Source organism: Octopus bimaculoides, chromosome 2, assembly GCF_046866305.1.
Source record: "Octopus bimaculoides isolate indiv1 chromosome 2, ASM4686630v1, whole genome shotgun sequence".
In the NCBI taxonomy this organism is placed as follows: domain Eukaryota; kingdom Metazoa; phylum Mollusca; class Cephalopoda; order Octopoda; family Octopodidae; genus Octopus; species Octopus bimaculoides.
Window position 1 is genome coordinate 163,461,947 of NC_142929.1, and position 21,253 is coordinate 163,483,199.

Here is a 21,253-nt window from a genome sequence, read left to right on the forward strand (position 1 = left end):
CACCCACTACACTCTTGGAGTGGTTGGCATTAGGAAGGGCATCTAGCTGTAGAAACTCTGCCAGATCAGATTGGAGTCTGGTGTAGCCATCAATACCCACTTGTCTATTCAACAGAACCATGTCAAGGACTCGTTCAATGTCATCAACACAGGGCATAGTTAGAGACTTGGCTCCTTCTTGATGCAGGACACTTGTGCAACTAGTTTCGAAACATTTCAATCCGTTTGTAGACAAGTTCTTGAATCTATGCTCTGTTTCTATATTGTGCTAAAAGTCTTTGATGGATTTCAGTCCTTGATACACCTTCAGCTCACAAAAAACAGATCACTGAATGCTTCTCCTTTTTTGGAACAAACAGAAAGCAGAAAGTCCATGCTTAATGTAATAGCAACGACCACTTAATTGATTTATCAAATTCAAATCTGCAACTAAGTGATTATAGTTCCCCTCCCCCAACTCACCCCATGGTGAGTAATTATTATTTCCACTCATAAAAAAATATAAAAAGTGCATTGCAAATAACTGGTCATTATGAAGCTGTTCAGTTTCTTTGTCAATAAGCATTTCAAAAGGAGAAAAGTGAGAGATTTATTCCCTCTGTTTATCCCTTCATATTCCTGGAATGAAAGGAGACAACATTGAATATTGAAGACCATTTCTTTTTGAGGGGTACAAGGCAACCTTGCCAGTATTAGTGCCATGATAAAATGCATCCAGCATACTCTGTAAAGTGGTTGGTGAACAAGTCAAGGAAAATGTAGGGTTGTCAAGAAGACTCTTTAGTTGGGTGTATGACAACTTCTCTGTTAATTATGCCTTGATATAACGTGCCAGTACTTTCTGTAAAGGGATGGAAAAACATACAACTATAGAAACCATGCCAAAAATAAGAGCATGAGTGAAAAGTCCCCTCCCCACTCAACCCATTTAGGAAGATAATTCTGAATAAGAATTGTCTGGCATTATGAAGACACATCCAATCCATGGCAGCATGGAAAGCTGACATAAAATGACTACAATGATAATGATAATACACATAAATGTATATACATGTATAAACATCTGTAAGAATAATAAAAGTTGAGTGAAATGTGCCTATGTATGTATGTAAACATTAAACACTGATACCCACATACACATATATACTGCATAGTATATAAATTGTATCTAAAAATTGTGATTAGAAGCAAACACACACACACACTCTCTGTCCCTTCTTATTCTGTAATGGCACTGAATGAAAAAACAGAAATCATTCAGCTTTTATGTTATTCTGGAGCTTCACTCAAGTGCTGTTAACTTGTTAATATTACAAGTAATATATATATTGAGGTTACAGAGCACTGAGAAATTGTGTCTGCCTAACATCAAAATATCAGCTATTCTTCTTACTCACTGAATTCCATGCATAAAATTTTCATTTCAAAAATGAACTGGAAATAATTACCTCTTTTTTTAAATTTAATGATTGATAATTATGTAGCAATGTAAGAGTTGTGTTGCTGGGTAAAACTGTCCAATTTATAGAGTTGGGTGATTACCTTTAAGTACTGTATGCTGTGTTCTGTAGCAGAGGTATGAATGAAGTCGTTGGGAACTAGGCACTGTTTGTTTTGTCTGTGTATGGAATTTGGGTCTTTTTCTTTTTTCAAATAAACAAAGGGCAAAAAAAAAAAAAAATACAGTAATGCATTTAGTCTGGGTCTTTATTTAACTGAATTATACAAAAAATGTATTCAGGCCAAAGAAATGCTATTTTGATAATGCAAGCCAACAAGATCACTGCCATAAACAGCAACCAAATATCCCTTCAAATCATAAATTAGTATCTTCAATACAAAAGGATGCACATTTGAGAATGTATCTCTGAATGTACAAAAAGATGGGATAAAGCAGGAACACCTTCGATTATATGCAGGTTTGCACAATCAGGGCTGACTTGGAGCTGAATGACAACACTATTCAGTTTATCTCATCTTGAAAAATTTTATTAATTCAGTTAATCAAAATATTTTGCAAAGAAGATGAAGGTTAGGGGTAGATAACAGATGAAAAAATAAGCACATTTTTTGATTTGAGATTAATATTAATAAATCTCAACAAAATCCAGCATGATAATTTTGCCAAAGTATATACAATAAAAGACATGTTTACATTTTAAATAAGGAGAGAATAAAAATGTGAGAAGCTTGTTGGATATGAGCCTAGTTCTCTTTGTTGGCACCTCAGTTTTAACATGTTGACCAAATTTTTGTTTCTCAGAAAAATCTTGAATCATATTTTATCCTGGAATAGTCAGTCTGAAAGTAAGGTTAATCCTAGCTCCACGCTCGTGGTACTCCTTTGGAACTCGATGCTGAAAAAGAACAATGAGAATACAAAGTAAGAACAACAATAGATATTTAAAACATAAGTCAGTTTGGTTTAGGATGTTACCCAAACTAGTTGAGTACATCTTGTCGAGTTGAAAAAGTCCTGCATGTTCTATATATATATTTTTTTTAATGGCTTAGTCAGAAAGGAACAGATATTGCTCATGGCTCTTTATGCCGCTGTCACTTTTACGTGCCACCAGCATGGGTGCCATTTGTGTGACACCAGGGTGCGTTTACATGACACCAGCACAGGTGCCAATTTGCATGATACCGGTATCTGCCATGACTGCGATTTTGCTTGGCTTGATGGGTCTTCTCAAACATGACAAAGGTCTTGGTTATTGCATCTGTGAGGCCCAACACTCAAAAGGAACTCAGCCACTTTGCCTCTGTGAGGCCCAATGCTCGAAAGGAGCTCAGCCACAATGTCTCTGTCAGGCCCAATGTTCAAAAGATGTTCTTTACATACCACCAGCATGAGTGCACTTGGCTTTACGGGTCCTCTCAAGCACAGCACATTGCCAAAGTTCTCAGTCACCAGTTATTGCCTCTGTGAGGCTCAAAGTTCGAAGTTCATGCTTCACCATCTCGTTGCATGTCTTCTTGTTAGAGATTGGCACTTCTTTACACAGCTGTTCTCATCCATATGCATCACATGACCATACCAGTCATCTCTCTTGCACACCACATTTGATTCCTCTTATGCCTAACTTTTCTCTCAAGATGCTTACACTCTATCAAAGATGCACACTGACATTGCACATCCAGCGAAGTATACTGGCTTCATTTCTTTTAAACCTACACATGTCCTCGGCTATCATAGCCCATGTTTCACTGCCATGTAGCATAGCTGTTCGCACATAGGCATCAAACAATCTGCCTTTCACTCTGAGAGAGAGGCCCTGAGTAGGAGCTCTCTGAACTTTGCCCAGCCTAATCTTATTCTCACAGATACGCTCTCAGAGCATCCACCTCCACTACTAACAAGGTTACCTAGATAACAGAAGCTATCTACTAACTCTAGCTTGCTCCTCTGGCAGTTGATGGAGTCTATTTTCTGTGCATTTTCAGCATTTATTGTACCTGTGCACCTTCCACATACAAAAGTTAGTTTCTCTGTTAATCTTCCTCTGATGTTGCGCCACCTTTTATGTGTCCAAAGCTTACACTGGTGCATCTTATAAAGTTTCTACCTACACCTTTCTATAGATTGAGCAGGTCCATCTACCTGAAGGGATTTGTGATTTGTCTGCCTTCCTACTTACTATGACTTTGGTTTTTGCTAGGTGTGACTTTCTAAATTGGTGGATTGAAGGAAGTAAGTTATCCTCAAACTGGAGACCTGGTCCAAATGATTCTAACAGGCTGGACATTGCTAAAGGTACCCATGATCCAGGTGATAGAATTTATCATTCAATAACAGTTACAATCAATCTGATATGTTGACACAGTTTCTATTTACACAATTTCACTCACAAAGATAGGTTCATTTAGAGGCGATGGTCAGAAACATTTGCTCAAGATTACTGCTGCCATGGGATCAATCCCGGCCAACTTCTTAACCCATTGGTCATGTCTCTGCTCTTAAGATGTTCTAATATTCATGCTTTTCTCAAATATGTTAGTCATTCAAATGATATAAAATGATTACAACTAGGATGGAAAACAGCTGATAGATTGTACTTACACAAAGCTAACTTCTACTGTTTTGACCAAAGAGTAAATTGCTATAATATCATGGTTAAATGTTTAGAACATTTCAGTGGTTAATTCTTACCTGCCAATCATGTTGTAAAGCTCCTTCCATAGTGAGAAGACAACCATTAGTGACTGGTACATTTACATGTTCCATATAGGTATAATCTCCATTTTCTTCCTAAGAAATACCATAGAAATTTTGTAGAAATTCAGTTATGTCTTGCATATAATAAGTATACATTTTTAATGTAACTGAGTGCCCTGCCTATCACTAATGAGCATTCAACTGTTAAGATGGCAATATTGTCTGCACTTGTTGATTTAATCAAAAATGGAGCTAGAATTATGTATATGTTAAAAAGAAACAACGCAATGACAGTAGGAGTAAGATCTGAACTTATGATGGTAATCACTATGGTTAATCACCTCAACTTACAGCTGCTGTGTCTTACAGGGTGATTTAAAAGTCCCTTTAGCACATATGTTTGGGCAATGTTGTGAGCTCAATTCGTGGAATGGGCAGCACATTATGTCCTTGAACAAAGCACTGCATTTCACATTGTTCCAGTCAACTCAGCTAAAATGAATATCTGCTGAGTGCTGGTATAGCTCTTTTTCACTTCAGCAGTTACATGGGAGGGCCGAATGGATGTCTATGTCAATTCAAGGCTACATAGATACCAAAAACAATTAGCAAAAGCATGGTACATACAACCAAGTTGTCCTTGATTTTGAGTGACATCCATAATGTGTATATTTATGTATGTGTGTGTATGAAATAAGAAGTGAAAATTTCAAATATCACTTAAAAGCTGAGGGGACTTCTGAATCATCATCATCATAATTTAATGTCCATTTTTCCATGTTGGCATGGGTTGGATGGCTTGACAGGAACTGAAAGGCTGCACCAGATTCCATAGTCTGTTTTAGCCATAGTTTCTATGGCTGGATGGCCTCCCTAATGCCAACCACTTTAGAGTGTACTGGGTGCTTTTTATATGGCACAAGCACCAGTGCTTTTTGTGTGGCACTAGCACCAGTGCTTGGTGTAGTAATATATTCAAATAACTAATTTCAGAATATATTGTTGTAAGTGATACATTGAAATGACTGATGTAATAAGAGAACTGAAGTACTTACAGGAGGAGGATTTCTCCGAAGTTCAAACATTCTGTCATCACCAAAAGATAGCGATGCTATTGTAGGCTGATCACCAATGGCAGGATTTTTGTCTGTGTGCCAACCAACACTATCATGACCATCTCGATAGAGGTTTGCCAACATAGAGTTGAATAAAATACCCAGAGATTGCTGCAAATGTTCTCGAACAGTTTGTAACATAGGATGCCACTGAAAGAAAATTACATTCTAAAAGGTTAAACAGCTACCATTTATTGTTATCATCATTTAATGTCCATCTTTTATGTTGGAATGGTTTGACAAGATCCATCGAGTTAGAGGACAATGTCATGCTCCAATGTCTGCCTTTCCTAATGCCAAGGCACATCCAGTCATAGATGTATCCAGTACAGTGTGTACTGAGTGACACCAGCAGCAGTGAGGTTGCCATGTAATTCACAAGAATAAAAATGGACATTAAACAATGATATATATTTCAAGAATAACTAACAATTTGCAATGGGGAGAAGTAGGGGCTGCATATGAAGCATATGGGGAGAAGTAAAAATGCTTCCAAATCCTCAAAGTAGAGTTGCAAGCTACATACATACAAGTACACAAGCACACACACACGTGTCTGTGTGTGTGTGTGCGAGTAAGAAATTCACTTTGCAATCATGTTCAATCCCACTACACAGGACCATGGACAAGTGTCTTCTACTGTAGTATCATCATCATCATCGTTTAACGTCCATTTTCCATGTTGGCATGGGTTGGACGGTTTGACTGAGGTCTGGAGAGCCAGTGGCTGCACCAGGCTCCAATCTGATCTAGCAATGTTTCTACAGTAGCATGTCCTTTCTAGCACTAACCACTTCAAGAGTATAGTGGGTGCCTTTTACGTGCCACTGGCACAGGAGCCAGTCATGTGGGCCTGGTATCAATCACGTTTGGATAGTGCTTTTTACGTGCCGCCAGCACAGAGTCCACTCAGGTGGTCCTGGCATCGATCACATTTGAATGGTGCTTTTTATGTGCTACTGGCAGAAGAGCCAGTTAGGGGGTACTGGCATCGGCCACATTTGGATGGTGCTTTTTATGTGCCACCGGCACGGTAGCCAGTCAAGAGACACTGGCTTCAACCACATTCAGATGACGTATTATACATGCCACCAGAACGGGAGCCAGTCAGTGGGCACTGGCCACAGCTATTATTTTGGTTTTACTTAGCAGGTCTTCTCAAGCATATCATATCGCCCAACGCATCAGGGGTACTCTTAAATGGGCTGGACATGCAATACTGGCATCAGCCATGGCTGAGATCTCACTTTAGTTACTGGATCTCATGCAAGACAGTATTGCAGGTCAATTAAACAGCTAATGTAATGCAGAGATAATTGTATATGAGGCAAGGTTATGTCAAAGGATCTTAGTGGACAAATGGATGTGTGGGAATATGTGGATGTGACAAAAAGATCCCTTCAGGACCAAATTTAGCAACCATAAATTCTCATTTAATATCCAGGAAGGGAAATGATACAGCCCTAGCAAGGCCATATAACTGTTGAAAGAAAGTGTTATGAATTACAGCATCAAGTGGGAAATACTGGTTAGATGCTAACCTTATTTCAATTGCAGTGAGAAGTGCAGGCTCTGCTTGGCAGAGGAAAGAATTCCACTAAAGAATTTGCTTTACCCAGACCCCTATTTAAACTGCAAAAGTGAAATTTCTGATCCTGCCCTCATGAGTGTAGTTATGTAATTGGATGCTGATAGATTTAGTGAAGTCTTGCTCATAAGGCAATGGCTTTTGTTTCAATGTAGTCTAGAGTGTTTTTGCAGCACCATTCCAGATATGAGTGTGGATATGTAATTAGATACTGGAGGACTGGATATAAATATTAGAGCTTTTCCAGTCAGTACTTGCAATCATTACATCTGAAGATTTAGCATGAGGTTTGCAACACCCAGCTTATTATGTACAAACACACATACATGTCCACATATGAGTTTATGATTGTTCTTCCTCGTCCACACTCTCCCTTTACACACACAACACTATCCTGCCTGCATTCCACTCTACAGGCATAAGGGGTATAACTCTAATGAACAAAAAAATGTCTTTTTTTTTAAATTCCTGTTTTTTTGACACCCACAAACTGAATGTGACACTTTATACTTTCCAGTGGAAAAAACGTGCCACTATAATTTTTCCTACTTCTTATGAGTGTAAAGAATGGTTTTACTAAACTTCCATAAATAAAATCAATTGGTAAAATCAGCTGAAATGGATCTATAAAACTGTATTGTATAAATATTAATATACACACACTATTGACAAATATACAAAATCCTACTCATGGATTCTTAGATGACTATAATTTTAACACACATACTCTCTATATATTGTTAGATAGAAAGTAGTGCGTAATATGGGGATATTTGGTTGCCTAACAAGTGGAAGGGTGATAACCATTTGTGATGGAATGGAATAGTTCTGTGTTGTGATAAAATAATTATACATGAAATTCAAAGGTCACAATAAAATGAGGACACTTCAGTAATTACCTCCTTCTACAAATTTCTGGCTTGTGCTAAAGTTGGAAATAACTATTTACTATTAGAATATGGAACTTATAAGACATAACCATGTAGTTATGAAGTTTGCTTCACAGTCACATGGCTATAAATTTGATCCCAGAGTGTAGCACATTGGACAAATGTCTTCTACCATAGCTTTACCCATTTTCTTTCCTCCAACAGCCATAAAAGCACTGCAAAATGTCATAGGCACTGCTCTTCCACCTCTTACTAAGTGATTAATAAAGACACATCATTTAAATGTTTCGGATTAAAATGCTGCCAGAATGAACTTGGCCTTTGATCCTTTAAAAGAAGTGTTAGTGGTGTACTGTGACTAAATGCATAGCCATGTGTCAATGTTAGATATCATGATTAGAAGTAAACTCTCAGTGGATAAAAATCACAGTCTGGTCTTTGCTGATATTAGTTATTTAATTAATGTGAATATTAACCTTGGCATTAGGTTGATGAGTTTGTCCTGAGTAAGTGTAGGGTAAATCTCCATACCAAGCTGTCAGACGGGGTTGCAGAAATTTGGAACCATTTGGTAACACATCACTTGCTTGTTTCCATGGAAGATCGTGGAGGAGAGTTCTGAATATCCTATCTGCTTCTTTCTCTTCAATAAAACTGGGGAAGAAACGGATCCTAGAACACAAGAATTAAAATTGCATCAATTGAATTATAAAGTAGTTAAACTACAGGTTTAAAAAGACAAGATATTTTCATCACCAGCTAACTGCTTGAAAATAAGCAGGAGAATAAAATAGTGCTCTCATGTTTTTCTTCACTGATGTTGTCAATGTATAATGACTTAATTCCAAAAAACATGAGAAATTGAAAGATTAGTTTTGTTACGGTTTAGTCAAAGGAAGAAGAGTTGTGCTCTTTTTATAAAGTTTCTGAAAGAAAGCACTTGTCATAAGTTATTCTCAGACCAGAGACCTCTGGTTTAATTGTACTTCTAGCCCTTAGGTTCCTGTAAAGGTACCTAAGGGCCAAGAGTGTAATTAAACAGGACAATGGATTAAGACTCTCACTCCAGATCAGGTATGGTTCCTTCAACAGGCTTCCACTCAGTTTCTGACAACTCAATTTGGTCTGGGTTGTTTTGAGGTTTTCGTTTAATATGCTTACCCAAGGTGTCACACAGTGGGATTAAACTTGAAACCACATAATTGTTATGCCATGTGACCCTACTGTTTGTTTACTTGTATCAAATTAATGAAACTCACCTTGACACACCATTTTCACTGGCACTAATATCATGTATTCCATGTTCTCTGCAAATGTAAAAGACAAATGTAGATTATATTCCTAATCTGGTGAGTCATTGGACACCAATGAAGATTATTTGTTTCTAGGGAGTTCTTTGTTTTCATGGTTTAACCAAGAGACTGGGGGCAGTATCTACATTCACTGTAAGATTTTTGACACTGGTCAAATTGATAAACTAGTTAAGGTGATACAGTCTGAATACCTAAAGGGAAAATGTGGGAATGGAATTCCAGAGCAATGGTGATCTTGGGAAAGTAAAAGAGAAGATTGTGTAAATGAGTTAGTATGGGATATTTGAGTTGAGACACAGTATGAGCGATGAGTAGAAGTAGATAGTTGTGTTGGATTAACATGAATGAAGAAGGTGTACAACTAGTTTAGAAGAGCGAAAGCTGTGGTAATAGAGATAGGACAGCTAGAGAAAAGAAACAGTATAATCTGTGGGATAGAAGTGTGTAAATGAGTGAGTTCTTGCTGACAAGTTAGTGGCTTTTGTTTGAATGTAGTCTAAAATATTTTTGCTACACCATTCCAAATATGCTAGCAGTATTCCTTTGTTCCAGTTATGTTATGTGAGGCTGGCAGGAAAGGTAATCAGACCATGTGAGTTATGTTTGTAGTTGTAAGAAACAGGAACTGTATATAATGGAAAAGTATTTCTTTAAACTAAACTAGCAGGTTGCGTGATCACCTCGAGGCTTCTTTGTTGGCTCAGTCTTTTGCATGGGTTCAAGGGATTTGAAGGATTTATGCTTTAAGTAAATGAGAGATGAATTAGCCCTGGATAAAATGCTAGACCATTGTAGGTAAATTCTGGTAGATATTTACAGTTAATACAGAATAAAATGGTCTCTCCTGTCTGATGATTAACTTGAGATCAGGAAAGGTTTTATGTAGTACCTCAACCTACAAGAAATAGCAGCCAAATCCTCAACTCACACTTTACTATCTTAAAAAAGAAGGACAATGATTAGATACGTAATTTTGAAATAATGTGAGATGGTCATGACTGAAACACCTTTAAATATAGCTTTGCTGGATCAGGGCTTACATAGGGTTAAACAACAATAGGGAGGCCTATTGATTATCCACTCAGTAATATTGCTTCTATGCCATAATGGAGCTATGGACCATCTTTAGAGATTTATTTTCAGTTGAGTAGAATAAGGCAAATTTAGAAATGGTTCAGATCAATGGTCTGAAGGCCTTAGCAAGGACTGAGCCAACAATCCATAGATTATTATTAGCAAGGAGCACAGATCTGTAATCATTAAGTAAGTGAGGAAACATCTACATAGTTGCTAGACCTCTTGGAAATAGCAGCAACCAAATCTCCCCCCAAACCACATATCCTACATTGGATGATGTAGTCAGGGATACGCCATTAGTGAAAAAATACCAACACCCATGGTTTGAATGTCTCTGATTGTAGGTATGTTCAATCAGAGCTACTCTGAAGCTAAACAACAACAATATCTTTTTGATTATTCAGCAACTACACCATTCCAAAAGTTAAGGAATGGATAATTATTTCATTCATCTTCCAGATTTCATATTAAGCATTTTTCTCAATCCTTTCTCTTCAAAATTTCCACTACCAGAAACTTCTTCCCTACCCATCCTTTCTTTCTGGTTACTAACATGGAACAATTCAAACTGAACATTAATCACACTATGTGGCCTCAGTATCATGATAAAAATAGACCTAAAGTTGCTTTAAGCAGTGTCCATCCTCCATCTCAGATAAACTTAAATATGCTACACCCATCCCAACATCCACTACTATATATCTGTTTTGTTCCAACCATTAGCCTTGTAGTTTATAGGGGAAGATTGTGAGCCATGTGTCTCCTGGTGTAATATCAACCTAAAGACAGCTAGGGAGCTGCTATGCAGTTGTTCAACCTGCTAGAAATAATAGCCAAATTTCCCTCAAATACCCAACTATCTTAAAAAAAAATTAAACCCATTTGGATCATGTGGCCTTGGATATGCAACAAGGGATGATCATGGCTGGAATGTGTTTCATCATCTGTTTACTCAATCAGGCCTGACCTGGATTTAAACATTAACAACAATCCACCGTGTCTCATATAATTAAACACTGCATAGAAGACTGTACAGTATTGTCTTCAACTAGGCAGAAATATGTGCATAGTTGTTCAGCTGACCAGAGCTTATCAAAGGCTGGTTGCTCACCCAGTTATAGTGCTATATCACCTGAATCTTCCTGATATCTCTCTCTAATCATCATCATCATCATCATCGTTTAACGTCCGCTTTCCATGCTAGCATGGGTTGGACGATTTGACTGAGGACTGGTGAAACCGGATGGCAACACCAGGCTCCAGTCTGATTTGGCAGAGTTTCTACAGCTGGATGCCCTTCCTAACGCCAACCACTCAGAGAGTGTAGTGGGTGCTTTTACGTGTCACCCGCACGAAAACGGCCACGCTCGAAATGGTGTCTTTTATGTGCCACCCGCACAAGCCAGTCCAGGGGCACTGGCAACGATCTCGCTCGAAAATCCTACAGGAGCCAGTCAGGCGGTACTGGCAACGGCCACGCTCAAAATGGTGCATCTCATGTGCCACCCGCACAAGAACCAGTCCAGGGGCACTGGCAACGATCTTACTTGGCTTGCCGGGTCTTCTCACGCACAGCCCATTTCCAAAGGTCTCGGTCCGTAGTCATCGCCTCGGTGAGGCCCAATGTACGAAGGTCTTGCCTCACCACCTCAGCCCAGGTCTTCCTGGGCCTACCTCTTCCACGGGTTCCCTCAACTGTTAGGGTGTGGCACTTTTTCACGCAGCTATCCTCCTCCATTCTCACCACATGTCCATACCAGCGCAATCGTCTCTCTTGCACGCCACAACTGATGCTTCTAATGTTCAGCTTTTCTCTCAAGATACTTACACTCTGACGGGTATTCACATTGACATTACACATCCAACGGAGCATACTGGCTTCATTCCTTGCGAGCTTACGTATGTCCTCAGCAGTTACAGCCCATGTTTCACTGCCATGTAGCATGGTTGTTCGTACGCATGCGTCATACAGTCTGCCTTTTACTCTGAGTGAGAGTCCCTTTGTCGCCAGCAGGGGTAAGAGCTCTCTAAACTTTGCCCAGGCTATTCTTATTCTAGCAGCTACACTTTCAGCGCACCCACCCCCACTACTAACTTGGTCGCCCAGATAGCGGAAGCTATCGACTACCTCTAGTTTTTCACCCTGGAATGAGATAGAAGTTGTTTCCTGTTTGTTTGCAGTCTTTATTGCACCTGAACATCTGCCACAAACAAAAACTAACTTGCTAGTTAACCTGCCTTTGATGTTGCTGCACCTCTTATGTGTCCATAGCTTGCACCGGGTACATCTTATAGAGTTACTACCTACTCCTTTTCTACATACTGAGCAGGGCCATCTACCTGAAGGGGTTTGTGTTTTATCTACCTTCCTACTTATTAGGATTTTGGTTTTAGCTAGGTTGACTCTAAGGCCCTTCAATTCTAGACCTTGCTTCCACACCTGAAACTTCTCCTCTAGTTCTGATAGTGACTCCGCAATTAGGGCAAGGTCATCAGCATAGAGGAGCTCCCAGGGGCAACCTGTCTTGAACTCCTCTGTGATTGCCTGGAGGACTATGGTAAATAATAGGGGGCTGAGGACGGAACCTTGGTGGACCCCTACCTCTACCCGGAATTCATTGCTGTACTCATTTCCAACCCTCACCTTACTGGCCGCATCTCTGTACATGGCTCGCACAGCTCTCACTAGCCATTCTTCTATCCCAAGTTTCCTCATTGACCACCAGATAAGGGATCGGGGGACCCTGTCAAAGGCTTTCTCCATGTCAACGAAAGTCAGGTACAGAGGTTTATCCTTGGCTAGGTATTTCTCTTGCAACTGTCTCACTAGAAATAAGGCATCAGTAGTGCTTTTACCTGGCACGAACCCAAACTGCATCTCATCTAAATTGATTCGCTCCCTAATTAGTTGGGCTATGACCCTCTCTGTAACTTTCATAACCTGATCTAACAGCTTGATGCCTCTGTAATTATTTGTATCTAAAGCGTCCCCTTTACCTTTGTAGCAGTTGACTATGATGCTGCTACACCAGTCATAGGGTATGACTCCTTCGTGTATCACCTGGTTCGTAATACGGGTGACTAGGCTATAGCCAACACTGCCAGATATTTTGAGCATCTCTGCAGTGATTCCTGATGGGCCGGGGGCTTTCCCGGTCTTCATACTCTTAATTGCTTTATCTACCCTGGTACTATCAACTCGGATAGCTGGTCCCTCTATTGGGTCGACATAAGGCAGGCTCTCTTTCTCCCATTCATTCTCTTTATTAAGCAATCTATCGTAGTGGCATCTCCAGACCTCTTTCTTTGCATCCTCATTTAATGCAAGCGTACCATCATCCATGCGAACACATTTCTCTCCTACAACATCACTATTCTCTCTCCTACACTGTCTTGCAACCCGAAATACCTCGAGTCTTTGGTCCTCACGGCGCAGAACATTGGCAAATCTTTCCTTATCTGCTTCCCCTCTGGCTAAATAAACCTGTCGCCTAGCCTCCCTTCTGGCACATTGGTACAATTCCCTGCTACCACCGTTCTTCCAGTCCTTCCAAGCTTGTTTCTTTTGTCTAATAGCCCTGTCTACCTCCTTGTTCCACCACCACGTTACTCTGGGTTGGGAGGGGACCTTACACCACCCACAAATCTGGTCGGTGGCTTTCAACAGGTTGTCCCGCAGAAATCTCCAATTGTCTTCCACGTTGTATGATGCTATATCCCCTTCTATTTCGTTAAATGCTTCAAGTAACTTGTCTCTAAGTCTCTGTCCGTTTGCAGGGTCTTTAAGCTTCCACACCCTTCTTCTCCAAGCCTGTCTAATTCTGGGCACCCATTTTGCCTTGATCCCAAAGTCGCTAACTACTAATCTATGTTGTGGGGTACATTCTTCGCCAGGGTAGGTTTTGGCATTTATAAGCCGCCCTCTTTCCCTATTTCTGGCGAGGATGTAGTCGATTTGGCTAGAGTGTCTGCCGGAGCGGTAGGTGACTAGGTGACTGGCAGGTTTCCTGAAGTTGGTATTGCAGACTATAAGATTGGTTGCATCACAGAACTCCAGCAGTCTGGTTCCCTCCTCGTTGCGGGAACCGAAGCCATAGCCTCCATGTATGCCATGGAAGCCCCCAGCACGACGTCCGACATGACCGTTGAAGTCTCCAGCCACAAAGAGAAGGTCCCTGTCACTCGTCGACGAGGTAGTTTGCAAGAGGGTGTCATAGAATTGGTCTTTCAGACCATCTGGTAGCCCAGGTTGAGGTGCATAGGCTGAGATGACAGTAGCTAATCTATGATGAAGCACTAGTCTGATCTTAAGTACTCTGTCACTTACTCTAACGACCTCGATTACCTTATCCACCCATTTCTCCGCTAGAAGTATTCCTACGCCCCCGACCCCGTCAGTGTTCCCTGCCCAGAAAATCTTGTACCTGTGTTCTTTGCCTGTGAGGAACCTTGCAGAACCTCCTCTCCATCTTACTTCTTGGATGCAGCACATATCTACGCATCTCCGTTCAAGCATCTCAACAATTTCACCAGATCTACCTTTCAGCGTGCCGACGTTGAGAGTGCCAATCCTAACAGTATGGGTGTTGGGGGTGTGGGCCTGTAGCCTGGGAAGAGGAAAAGCAGTGTCGTGTACCTGAAAAGAAAACTTGCAATTGGAAGAATTCATAAGCAAAACATTACCTACAACCTGCAAACATTTCTCAACCTTAATGCGCTACCCAAAGGTAGGGGAGAGGATGGCCAAGGCCACTAGATGGGTTCCGGGAGACAGCCGAGGTTGACAGGATGACAAAGGGATGAACTTCCGGTGGAGGGGGCGGGATGACAGAGGAATGAACTTCCGGTGGAGGGGGTGGGATGACAGAGGAATGAACTTCCGGTGGAGGGGGTGGGATGACAGAGGAATGAACTTCCGGTGGAGGGGTGGGATGACAGAGGAATGAACTTCCGGTGGAGGGGGTGGGATGACAGAGGAATGAACTTCCGGTGGAGGGGTGGGATGACAGAGGAATGAACTTCCGGTGGAGGGGGTGGGATGACAGAGGAATGAACTTCCGGTGGAGGGGGCGGGATGACAGAGAAATGAACTTCCGGTGGAGGGGGTGGGATGGCAGAGGAATGAACTTCCGGTGGAGGGGGTGCGATGACAGAGGAATGAACTTCCGGTGGAGGGGGTGGGATGACAGAGGAATGAACTTCCGGTGGAGGGGTGGGATGACAGAGGAATGAACTTCCGGTGGAGGGGGGGTGGCAGAGGAATGAACTTCCGGTGGAGGGGGTGGGATGACAGAGGAATGAACTTCCGGTGGAGGGGGTGGGATGGCAGAGGAATGAACTTCCGGTGGAGGGGGTGGGATGACAGAGGAATGAAACTTCCGGTGGAGGGGGTGGGATGACAGAGGAATGACAGACGAATGAACTTCCGGTGGAGGGGGTGGGAGGGCGGGTTATCGCCAGCGAGTAGAGAGGGCTCTTAATTGTAGATTTTAAATATTTGAGAGACAACAATGCATAAATCGTAATTTTTTTAAAAGAGCAATGAATTCTGGGTGATTAGAATATAACGTAGCATGAATTTAGGAAGCTTAGAAAATGAATAAGCATGAATTTAAGACAACAACTGAATTCAATTGAATTTCATGGAGAGAAACAAGAAAGCGCAAGGTATTGAGATGTTTGAGGCCGTAAATAAATAAAAATCTCTATCTTATCTGCATCTTGGGTATTTCGTCGTAGTACGTCAGCGAGATAATTTAGAATGGGTTTCTCATTTATATATAGCCAGAACCTGAAGACCTTAAAGGAAAAACTACGAAGGGGGAGAGAGAGGATGGAGGGGTAGACAGAGGCATGGCGGGAGAAAAGATCATCATCATCATCATCATATATATATATAAAGAGAGAGAGAGAGAGAGAGAGGGAGAGAGAGAGAGAGATGATATGGTCCTGGGTTTCATGCACATAAGAAAAAGACAGGATAGCCACAGCTGGAATGCCTCTGATCATAGCTCAGCTAGGTCACAGCTGATCTGGGGCTAAAAAACAGCATCATCAACAAAAGCAACATGGATGATTGTCCAAAAAATGTTCTCACGTGATAGTTTTTACTGGTGGTTTCTCTCTGAATTTCTGCAATAATAGAAATAAAGGATTGTTCTAAAAAGTAATATATAATCTGATATAAAGTCAATAATATAACATTAACAACACAGACAGCAATTAATACACAAGGGATTTTTGAAATTTTCTTATAAAATTAGAAAATCAATAAACAAAGTTTTAATGCAAATTTTATCTAATTGACTATCTGATGTATAAACCTTATATAGCACTTATTACAACATTTGTCATACTACTTAACAAATCTTTCACATCACTAATAACATCTTAAATATCAGTTTATCACAACACTAAACCTCATCTCAGATTTATCACAATGCTATTAGTTTATCATACCCTCAAACATACAGGTATTTCCTATATCATTTTTATCACATCACTAATTTAATTTCAAACAATGATTATTCCAACACTGTTGTGATTGAATATACATATACATAGGCGTAGGAGTGGCTGTGTGGTAAGTAGCTTGCTTACCAACCACATGGTTCCGGGTTCAGTCCCACTGAGTGGCACCTTGGGCAAGTGTCTTCTACTATAGCCTTGGGTTGACCAAAGCCTTGTGAGTGGATTTGGTAGAAGGAAACAGAATTCAATGAAGACTCAGTTCTGTAATCCTGCCTGCAGGTTATTGTAACTACTGAAGAAGTGGTTTTTACAGAGTAATTCTAAGTGGTTTCTTGTTGACTCCTTAAGGCTAATAAGAATTAAACTCAATCTTGCAAGCTAACAGACCACTCATTAATTTTTTAATGTTATTTCAGTTTAGTGTGGTGGATGGAAAGTGGTTCTTATTTACAACCAGGTGGACGGGACCATTTCAGAGCTAAGGGGCCACTGACTAAACAGTGCCAATCAAATAAATGAAGCACCAAACTCTTGGCTGGTTACCCTCCACCTTCTCCACGCAACTATCTGTGCTCTCCATCTCATATACAAAAATGTACAAATACATTGTATACTTACATTAGAAGATCCAGTAAATAAAAATTGTGTGTATTCTTCTTGTTTTGAACTGTCTTCTTTGCTATCTTGAGCGTTAAATGATACTGGAGGGCGTTTAGGTTGTGGTAATTTCTTACCAGTGTTATTGTTAGAAGCTGATGACCATCCTCCTTGTATTCGAGCCCGACGTCGTTTGTCAGAACTCATATCTCAAAGAGATCTAAATGAAGTAAAAATGGGAACCTGATGGAAATTATTTTTATATCAATAACCTATCATAGTATTTATTACTTTTATATTTATCATAAAACTTGTTACCTATCATAGCATTTGTTATTTCCACACCTGTTTCTAATATAGGGACAAACCTAACAGTTTAGGGGGAAGAGGATTTGTGAATATCATTGACCGAAGCACTTGACTCTTACAATATTTTACAAACACCAGAGGGATGAAAGGCGAAGTTGACCTCAGGAAGATTTGAACTTAGAACATAGAGAACTGGAATGAATGCTGCTTGGCATTTTTTCTGACATTCTAATGATGCTATCAATCAACAGCCCTTTACACATCATAATATTGTTACTTCTGTCTCTATAAAATTTGTTACTTCTACACCTATCATAATATTTCTTACTTCTATGATTATTATAACACTTGTTATTTCTACACATATCTTAATAGTTTATATACACTCTTCTATAATGCAAGTAGAAAATGTAGCTCCTCAACAAGACAAAAAAGGCCTGCTCTGTTCTGGGCCCCTTCTTTCATATTGCCTTCCTCTCTACTGTAGACCCCACTCAGTCAAGAAGGATTTTAGTCTGGCAAGCTGCATGGTGGCCTTACTAATTTTGGTGCCACGAAAACAGCACCTAGTACATGCAGTAAAGAGGTTGGCATTAGGAAGGGCATCCAGCTGTAGTAGAAACCACACCAAAGCAAACAATCCTTGAACTTATCAGATCCTGTCAAACCATCCAACCCATGCCAGCAAGAAACATGGACATTAAATGATGATGATGATACTTAACATAGTATTGATTGATAACTTTTTCTAGCATGATTTGTGTTCTCTCTAAGTCTACTTCATCATTTCAGATAGAAAAAAAAAAAAAAGAAAAGATAACCACAATACCATGAGGCACGTAGAGTGACACTGTGATAGAATTAGGTGTTGCTTAGCCACAAGTCAGACCTGATCACCGAAGCTTATAATTAGTTGTTCCATCTTTCACTTCAGGCGTTATGCACCCATAACTAACTTATCTCATGTGTCTTTCTTTACAAGGATATGAAGGAGATTTGGCTGCTATTTGTAGCGGGTCATGTATGAAAAAGATAATAGATAAACTCCTGTGACAACAGGCTTATCTATTGTAATTTTTGCTAGAAATACCAACTATATGTTAGAACGTAGAATAAACCGTTAGGCTGAGGAGGTTTCTTGAAAAAGGGTGAAAAAGTTGACAACTGAGAACAATAAACTAATATATTTATACAAATCAGTATTGGACTCTAATCTTAATTCCAAGCGACAACTGATGATGGAAATAAAATAGTATTTGTTTTTAAATGGATATAATGAATTCACTATAATATATTACACAGACAACGCAAGCTGTTCATATAATAAAAAAAATAATAAAAACAACTGCACCGTGGTAGCATCAATATCTGCATTTCAAGACACATGTATACTGTTACATTAATTTTTGTTTATTTCGCAATAGTATTATATTACCCTCTAAAATATTCATAATTAAATACAAATTTCGTCTGCACCAACGACCAAATCCTTGATAATTTCTGTCATAGCAATGAAATAGTGTATACATTGTAAATATCAGATGTTTGCGAGAATATTTACACAATGAAATCTAAAACCAATGTTTACAATAATTCGGTTAAATCGGTTTTGGACTTTTGAATAACATTCATTATATTGTATTTGTTGATATATCAGAAGCAATGATAAATTTACATCATCAATTATATTTAACATTTTCAAATATTTACCTAATTTATGTTTTAAACAACGCCAAACACATTTTGGGGAAATAAAGAAAATAAAGAAAAATTGTTTTACAATAGGTAAACTTATTTTCGTACTAATACGTAAACTTGTGATCGAGATAAAAATATATTCATTCCATCTAATATACCTTTAATATAGTTTTAAATTATTGCGAATAAGTTATTTTGAAATATCATGGTATTAAACAAATCAGTTAAAAATGAATAAAGAGAGAGAATGTTGCAGACAAACTTATACGAAACTTAGTTTCCAGAATAAAGTGCAATGGAGGGCAGTAACCAGGAATGTTGATTAAAAGACAAATTAAGTTTAATTAAACACACCAAACATGTCGAGACTTCTTCTGAATTTCCTTATATAAACAAATAACGATTAGCTTCAACTCAGTATGGAAACCAAACCAGTTGTTACATGTGAGTATATTAAATACATTAAAGTGAATCTGCTGTCGTCTTGTTTATTTTCTTCTCGCTCTCGTATTTAGAACAATTGTTAAAATAACTACCAAGTTAGACACAGTTTATTAATCCCATTCTCTTCCATATGTCATTTATTGGGATCAGAATTAAAATTATACATTAACATTTAATGTTAAAGTTGTTTAATGCTCCAGTGTCTCATGAACTCCAGTGTTCACTTAACATAAATTGATGGAAGCAACTCACTGCCGTGCAAAACATGACTATCCTTAATAATACACTACACCAGCGATTTTCAACCTGTTTTGATCCAAAGTCACTGAACAAGGCACCAAAAGTGTTGTGGCATATCATAAACTTCATTATTTAAAAATACGAGCATTAAAATTGTTTTAAAATGGAGCTGGGGCGCTTTCATCGCACTTCGCTGCAAAGAAAATAAAACACCCAAGTTTTCTAAATATTTTGACATTTTCTGGCTCACCTCAAAAAACTTGCGGCACACCTGCCTACCATACACGTTACATGAATGTGTCGTAGCACAGTGGTAGAAAGCATCTGTATTCCACAGAACAAGCAATATTCAAACCTACACAGACCTTATTTCAATATTTTACCGAGCTAAGGCGGTGAGCTGGCAGAATCGTTAGCACGCCGAGTAAAATACTTAGCGGCATTTCGTCCGTCTTTACGTTCTGAGTTCAAACTCCGCCGAAGTCGGCTTTGCCCTTCGTCCTTTGAGGATCGATAAAATAAGTACCAGTTGAGCACTGGGGTCCATCTAATCGACCTATCCCTCCCCCGAAACTGCTGGTCTTGTACCAAGACTTGAAAGCAATATTTCACCGAGATAATTAAGTAACGTTCAAGTGGTTACTTGACCTGTTACAAATAACAGCCAAATCCCAAACCACATCATACTGCTTAAGTTTTTTTTCCCCCCTTATAAATTGTAACTGTTGTCCAAATATTCATAACATCAGAATTCCTTGTATCTCTCAGTATAGGAATTCTGAAGCTGAGGTAGGTGCTCGTGTTCAGGTGTTCACATGTAGACTTCCTCAGCTCCAGATCATCTCTTATCAAGCAGACCTATGATCAAAGGTCTTCTAGATGTTAGAATTCCAGCATTGTTTTTTAAAGTAGTGAACGATATTATAGATTGTGATTTATATTTAAAAGGGCTGAGTGTGGTATAAAGGAGATTTGGTTATTTCTATCAGGGGAGCGAGTATGTAAAGGCTTCTATGCTGGCTTATTCCACTTTATAGAAGTGTTAGGAGCAAGCTGTTGATTCCAAGATATGCCTAGAAGTTGATTAAGAGAAATATGTGCTCCACATTTTCACCTTTCCTATTACAATCAACAGTATCCTCCTTCTCTCTGTCTCTGTGATGTTACTATAATGGTTCTTCTCTGAAGAAAACTGTGCCATCACCTCTACTCCACTCATCATCACACATTCCCAGTCTTTCCTCTCAAGAACGGCAACCCTCTGGAACTCCACTCTCTCCATATTTCCTTCTGCTGACATCGACCTATAAAAGTTTATGCTGAATATCAACCACACTGATCTCAACAATCAG

General features: G+C 39.4%; 2 protein-coding genes across 4 annotated transcripts in view; one reads left to right on the plus strand and one right to left on the minus strand.

The window, feature by feature from the left end:
- Positions 1–1,689: 1,689 nt before the first annotated feature.
- Positions 1,690–20,285, minus strand: LOC106871726 (alpha-ketoglutarate-dependent dioxygenase alkB homolog 3). Of its 3 annotated transcripts, none has more exons than XM_052965683.2 (8): positions 20,152–20,285; positions 17,232–17,430; positions 16,240–16,274; positions 9,012–9,059; positions 8,229–8,424; positions 5,215–5,424; positions 4,154–4,252; positions 1,690–2,357 (listed from the first exon to the last, which is right to left on the minus strand). In XM_052965683.2, the coding sequence occupies exons 2-8, from the start codon at positions 17,415–17,417 to the stop codon at positions 2,283–2,285; spliced, it is 849 nt and encodes a 282-aa protein (XP_052821643.1). In that variant the 5' UTR covers positions 17,418–17,430; positions 20,152–20,285; the 3' UTR covers positions 1,690–2,282. The 3 variants fall into 3 exon arrangements, with proteins under 3 accessions (XP_052821643.1, XP_014773823.1, XP_014773824.1); XM_014918337.3 differs by lacking the exon at positions 20,152–20,285 and adding an exon at positions 19,230–19,346; XM_014918338.3 differs by lacking the exon at positions 20,152–20,285 and adding an exon at positions 19,230–19,315 and having other exon boundaries at positions 17,232–17,453.
- LOC106871725 (trafficking protein particle complex subunit 10) overlaps positions 19,486–21,253 on the plus strand; it is a 33,642-nt gene continuing 31,874 nt past the window's right edge. The window contains exon 1 of the mRNA XM_014918336.3: positions 19,486–19,661. Coding sequence (XP_014773822.1) covers positions 19,637–19,661 — 25 coding nt within the window. The 5' untranslated portion in view covers positions 19,486–19,636. The remainder of the gene's footprint in view (positions 19,662–21,253) is intronic.

Bases quoted from the DNA above. Each gene is read 5' to 3' on its own strand.
- LOC106871726 (XM_052965683.2), bottom strand. From the start codon at position 17,417: ATGAGTTCTGACAAACGACGTCGGGCTCGAATACAAGGAGGATGGTCA. The intron at 16,275-17,231 runs GTAAGTATACAA...CTATTATTGCAG, and splicing joins TATTTACTGGATCTTCTAAT to AAATTCAGAGAGAAACCACC. The intron at 8,425-9,011 runs GTGAGTTTCATT...CTTGTGTTCTAG, and splicing joins AGTGAAAATGGTGTGTCAAG to GATCCGTTTCTTCCCCAGTT.